Source organism: Humulus lupulus, chromosome 4, assembly GCF_963169125.1.
Source record: "Humulus lupulus chromosome 4, drHumLupu1.1, whole genome shotgun sequence".
In the NCBI taxonomy this organism is placed as follows: domain Eukaryota; kingdom Viridiplantae; phylum Streptophyta; class Magnoliopsida; order Rosales; family Cannabaceae; genus Humulus; species Humulus lupulus.
This window is the reverse complement of record NC_084796.1, coordinates 55,779,091-55,785,090: the sequence shown is the minus strand read 5'-3', so window position 1 is coordinate 55,785,090 and position 6,000 is coordinate 55,779,091. Positions and strand designations below refer to the sequence as shown.

The 6,000-nt window shown below is 39.5% G+C and overlaps 2 protein-coding genes across 2 annotated transcripts; both read right to left on the bottom strand.

Annotated features, from left to right (window-relative positions):
• Positions 1–262: 262 nt before the first annotated feature.
• LOC133830450 (uncharacterized) lies at positions 263–3,772 on the bottom strand. The gene is made up of 2 exons (XM_062260422.1): positions 3,067–3,772; positions 263–1,220 (listed from the first exon to the last, which is right to left on the bottom strand). Exons 1-2 carry the CDS (start codon positions 3,693–3,695, stop codon positions 776–778), a joined length of 1,074 nt encoding a protein of 357 aa, XP_062116406.1. The 5' UTR covers positions 3,696–3,772; the 3' UTR covers positions 263–775.
• Positions 3,773–4,254: 482 nt separating this feature from the next.
• On the bottom strand, positions 4,255–5,957 carry LOC133830448 (uncharacterized). The gene has a single exon (XM_062260421.1). The coding sequence runs from the start codon at positions 5,850–5,852 to the stop codon at positions 4,392–4,394; it is 1,461 nt and encodes a 486-aa protein (XP_062116405.1). The 5' UTR covers positions 5,853–5,957; the 3' UTR covers positions 4,255–4,391.
• Positions 5,958–6,000: the final 43 nt, after the last annotated feature.

Here is a 6,000-nt window from a genome sequence, read left to right as displayed (position 1 = left end):
CTATTCTTAATTTTGTTTTCTTCTCAAAATTGAAATTTTCCCAAGCCATTAGATTTGTCCCGTGAATCCCCCAATAGCGTACCATAGAAATTCCCGACCATAATGCCATTACTCTTTTAAAGGCAACGTATCAAGCTCTACTAACATCATTTTAGAACTAAGAAAAGCACGCAGACATTTTGGTTGCCGAAGATACAATATTATTAACAGAACCTAAAAAATCTAATTAAGATAAAGCAAAAAACAAAAACAAAATCTAATGTGCTAGGAAGAATGCATATTATATTATTTAACTCGGTGATAGAACAATACATATAGTCGATGGCTATGCTAGTAGCAAAAGAAGACAAACCCATAAAGTTAAATAAACCAATACAAAAAAAAAATTATAAAATAGATAATAAGTGTAACACTTGCATTTCCTAAAAATAACTAAACCAGTTCTGTCATGAAAAAATCCAAAACTATTTTCCAAGTATATAGACCAGAAATCAATAGCAAAAAAAAATGACCAACCAAAAATGCAGAAGCTAAAACACAAATAACCTATCCATCTTTTCTAGTAAGCCAAGACCCTTCTAATACTATTAACAACAAAAGATTGATCTTGATCCTATCAAAAAAGTATCTAATTGTAGATTGGAAGGACCTTCCAAAGCTGTTTCCAAAATTCCTTTCAGCCCTGCAAAGTTTCCTAGTATTCACATTCTTCAATAAAATAGACGTGGTTATTTACACCATGGCAAACCATGGAGAGGTTAATAATTAGTAACCATCATAGAATTCCTCCCAGAACTCTTCTCAGATCAGCTTTCTGTTCGACTGTAAGTCTTGAAGGATATTTGACATCAAATTTGATTCTCAAGTTGCCTTTCTTTCCCGGTTCTTTTGAGATTGGCATTCCCTCATTTTGGACAACCATTTCAGCACCTGGCTTGATGATTTCGGTCAATGGGATCATAAGATTTCTTCCGTCCAGGGTGGTGAGGTCAAGGGATTTTCCTGTCAGGGCCTCCAAAAGAGTTATCTCCTGATTGAGCACCAGATCATTACCATCCCTTTTGTACACAGCATGCGGTTTTTCATCCACCACAAAAATTAAATCTGCAGGAATGACTCCGGGTTCCTGGTTACCCTTATCAGGGAAAGTTATCTTTGTGCCTTTCTTCCATCCAGGCTTTATTTCAATTGTCAGTATCTCCTCCACCGTGCGAGACTTACTGCAAGTTAGTTTCTTGCACATCAAGCCAGAGTAAATAAATTTTGAAAGGGAAAGTGATGAAACATTACAGAATCATTCAGCAATCCAGTACAAGTAGGGCAAACAATGATTTACCCAGTATTGAAAAATGAACAAATTAAAAATAAAAGAAAGTTATAAACAAGCCCTCTCCTGTTTTCTTGCCTTCTTTAACATGGGCTGCAAGCCAGAAAACTGGCAAGTTAGAGTAAAATGCAGCGAGTCTTTTCCATGACAAAAGGCAGGCCTAATTTAGTTTAAATATAAGAACACCAAATGTCATATATGTTGACTGACTGTTACTTCGAGTTAGAAATGCTAAGAAAAATAACAGCAAATGCTCTGACCATCAAGTATGGAAAAACAGATTTAAAACAGAATAAAAACACTTCAAACAAACATGTCAATGTTTAAATATGAGTCACCTGACAGCAAACTTAGTCAGTTTCTAATCTTACAAACTAGAAAAAATAACATTAGCAATAAGTAGCAAAGCTGAACATGACCTAACAAGGAAACATTTAATATCTCTGGACATTGAATTGGGCTTAAATAATTTCTCAAACAGATGAGCAGCAATGAAAAACTAGTGGCCTTAGCATCGAACATCAAACACTTCCTGTTAGAGAAGAGTAGTGAAATCAACTTTCAACTTAAGTGAGAAGGAAGGGGTATAGAGGATAAAGGATAGCCAATATTATTCAGCTTACAATGATTAAAAAAAAATTAAGAAAACCTATCCATTTCCTGTATTATAAGGTTGAAAAACATCATTTGCCTTGATTTGGCACTTTCAAAGGGAAGCTTAGCCATCATAGCCATCTCTATTCTCTCTCTCTCTCTCTCTCTCTCTCTCTCTCTCTCTCACCCTCTCTCTATATATATATTAATAAATACTTGGACGAGCCTTGGCAATGCAGTTTTAAAATTCTTTGGGACGAGCTTAGCATTTGGTGACAGCATTTCACATGTGGTTGTAGGAGCAAAAATTACTCAGCATTCAGAACCTATCGAAAATTTGGTTCCACAACCTAAACTGCCCCCAGTAGAAGGACAAGTTACCATATTATATAATCCAGTCCACAGAGAGTAGATAACAGTGTGCAGATTGTCTAATATGGTCAACCCAGCTAAATAAACTCTCATGATTTAATACTCCAAATTCAGCTTCCCAACATTCCGATAAACCTTTTAAATATAAATGAGCGAAGAAAGATCGTTAAGGAAATTTCAGTAGACCCTCTACAGAATTTCTCTTACTATTTGCTACAACAAACCGTTGATGAATCTCTAAAAAAAATACTCAATCTTCTCATGTTTTCCTTGAAAAAGGAGACGCTGGGCTAAAAAGTCCTGACTGAAGTCAAGAACTTGGCATGGAATTCTTTAAACCTTCTATACTAGTCATTACCACTACCAACACTGGCCAACTAAGGTCTACGAAAACTAATGTTCTGTTCATCATGACATAAGCATTAGTAGCACCAACAAAATCAAGACTACCTTTCATACTTCAAGAGTGAAATATTGTTACATTTTCAGAAAACAGCCTAAGTTTAGCTATGCATTGATCTAAATTCTAACAATATAAAAAGAAAGTCCAAAATACCAGGACGAAAAGTGCTTCAAGGAGAGGTACACTAATCTAATATAGACCAATAATAGTGCACATAGAAATGACATAAAATATATATATGTAATTACCAATTAGTATGCAAAATTGTACTTGGTACCAACAAAGAAATTTAGACGTTGCCCAAATTTATTAGCTCCAATATCAACAAAGAAAGCAAGAGAATCAAGGAAGGGGCGAATTTAGACGTTACCCAAATGAATCGTAGACGTTTCTGGAAATCTTCATCTTCTTCTTGATACCTTTATAAAGGTCCTCCAAACTACAAGGCAACTGATTCTCCACCGCATTGGCCTTCCGCTGAGCCCCAGACGCACCACCGCTATGACCGGAAAAATCTGCAGTACCATTGGTGGCCCTAAAGAACCCATCCCTGTAGCCCCTCCCCCTACTCGAACTCCTCCCGGAACCCGAGCTCGCCGACTCCGATCCAAAGATCTCAGCGTATATATCCTCAGCGTCTCGGGGGTTGAATCTGAAGGAGGAGCTGGGGTGATTATGGTTGTTCTGCCGGAAATGGGAGGCGCGTGAAGAAGACGAAGATGTAAAAGAGTTGGAAGAAGAAGGAGGTGGCGGCGGCGGGAATTGGCCGGACTTGAGAGCCTCCTCGCCGTAAAGATCGTAGATCTGGCGCTTGAGAGGGTCGCTGAGGACGTCGTAAGCTTCTGAGATTCGCTTGAACTTTGCCTCCGCCTCCGACCGCTTCGTCGCCGGATTCTTGTCTGGGTGCCATATCATGGCCAATCTCTTGTACGCCTTTTTCAGGTCATCCTCGCTCGCGTTCCGATTCACCTTCAGTATGTTATAGTAATCAACCCCCATTTCTTTCTTCTCCTCTCTCCCTCTCTCTATTTCCCCTTCTCTTTCTCTCTCTCTATATTGTCTATATATACATCTCCGTCAGTATATTTTTTTTTATTAAAAAATAATAAATTAAATGATTTGCCGTTAACTTTTATAACAAAACGACTCCTTTTTGGTATATTACAGTAAGCAATCTTCTGTCGACATATCAATATCTTTCTACAGTAATAAACTATCTTGTAATTGTCAATTAACGCATTATTTTTTCCGAATTAATCTTTACGGTTTCCCCATTCCAATTCACACTTTTAAAGAAAAAATAAAATAAAATAATGCTTTTTTTAATAAGAAAAATGAATAATAAATTTCTATACTTAATTGTCTTCTTATTTTTTTTCACAATTTACTTATGAGTATCATACTAAAGTTTCGAAAACAATTATTTGTCAAAAAAAAAAAATCGAATTTCGATAACAATCATTAATGATTTTATTTTGGTTCTTAAAAAGATTCAGTCAAACGCTTCCAACCTGTCTCAATTTCATGGCATTCAACTACTTTTAATAACAAAATATAATTAATTTCCAAAACAAATTTTATTAACGTTATTAATGCTTCACTCTCATTCATTTTCACACCAAATACTTACAAAATTAAGGAACAAAATAAATTAATTAAAAAAAAGTCAAATAATATTATATATTTTATTTTGTCTTAAACTCTAATGACGGCCCGGTCTCTAAGCAAAGCCTCCACTGCTCTTCGACCGGAGACCAAAGCACCATCAAACGTGGCACTCGTTAAGTGGTCACCACATATATACAAGCCGGGCCCAACCTTGGGATCTTTCATTAGATTAGTTGGAGGGCTCTGATTGGGCTGAGCATATTTAATCCTGTAAGTCCTCAAGTGCTTCCAATTCCTCACCGTTGATGACAATCCCTTGAACCACTTGGAGAGCTCTCGGGTAACCTCAGCCGTCAGATCCTCATCGGAGACTCCATCAAAGGTGCCGATGAGTGATACGGAGACTAAAGCTTTGTCTGGTGGGCCATAGGATGGTGCCACGTTGGTGGCGAAGAACATGTTATTCACGATGCCTTCGCCCGACCCGTTTATGAAGAGGACCGGGTCCCGAACCGGGATTTCTCCCCGATCCGCTGTGAAATACAAACATATCGTGCTCCGACTCGGTTTATTTTGGGCCGGGTTGGGCCCATTTTGTCGCAAAAGCTTATCCGCTTCGGGTTTGTCTACCGCCACTATAACTCCCAGCTCACTTCTCAAGATTTCTCCCGTTTGTAATCTGACCGCCGGCGAATCGAAGCCGTCGGAATCGATGGCGATGGCTCTGGAATTGAAGAGAATCGAGTCGGAAGGCAATTTCTCGGCTAATTGTTTGGGAATTTCTCCTATGCCTTTAGCCGGAATTGTGTTATCGCCAAGAGCTAGGCTCTTGAAGATGAAATCGAACAACCTGGAAGTGGTTTCGAGATCGCTATCGAAGAAAATTCCTCCAAAGAATGGCCGGAAGAATCTCCCGATTATCGAATCAGAAAATCCGATGCTTCTCAGAAGCTCCATCGTGGATACCTCATTTGCTGTCAAGATTTCTTCGTCTGGTTTCGTCAGGACCCCAAGTCTCGTCGACGCAATGAGCAATTTGTCCAGAATTGAACCGATAGGGTTCGTCAGGGACTGGAGGGAGTCCACGAAGTGACGAATGGGGTCCGCGACAGTGTGGAATTCGCCGTTGTAGTAAACCCTGGCTCCGGAGTAGAATTTCTGGAGATTTAACGCTTCGTAATCGAGAAGCTTCTTGGCTTCAGGATATGAGGTGATGAAGATTTGAAACCCGCGGTCGAGGATGAATTCTCCGATGATATCGGACCGGACTCGGCCGCCGACCTCGTCTGAAGCTTCTAGTAAAAGGAACGGGACGTTTTCGGAGCAGAGTCGAGTCGCCGCAGCGAGTCCGGCAAGGCCTGCTCCAACGATGATGACGCCGGTGTCGTGTGACGACGGTGACGAACGGACACGTGTCTGCGCGGGAATAGAGGAGGACGATGCATGGGGCTTGAATCTGATGCGGACGGGTCTAGGCTTGGGGGACGATGGAGATAGGAAGAAGATGGCCGAGGAGGCGGTCGAGGTCGGGACGAGTGTGAGTGTCATTTTTTTTTTATTATTATTACTTTCTAATATTTTTAGGAGGATGGAAGGTGGGTATTGGAGCGCAGAGGAACATAGTGGCTTATCCAAATTGTTGGTACGTTTTTCTTTGAATTTTTTTTATTATGAAAATATTTTTTATAAATTGAAA

What these genes read in the sequence shown, in the direction of transcription:
- LOC133830450 (XM_062260422.1), bottom strand. Translation starts at nt 3,695, where the DNA reads ATGGGGGTTGATTACTATAACATACTGAAGGTGAATCGGAACGCGAGC. An exon ending in AACGTCTACGATTCATTTGG is followed by an intron (nt 1,221 to 3,066) that starts GTAACGTCTAAA and finishes ACTAACTTGCAG; the next exon opens with TAAGTCTCGCACGGTGGAGG.
- LOC133830448 (XM_062260421.1), bottom strand. Translation starts at nt 5,852, where the DNA reads ATGACACTCACACTCGTCCCGACCTCGACCGCCTCCTCGGCCATCTTC.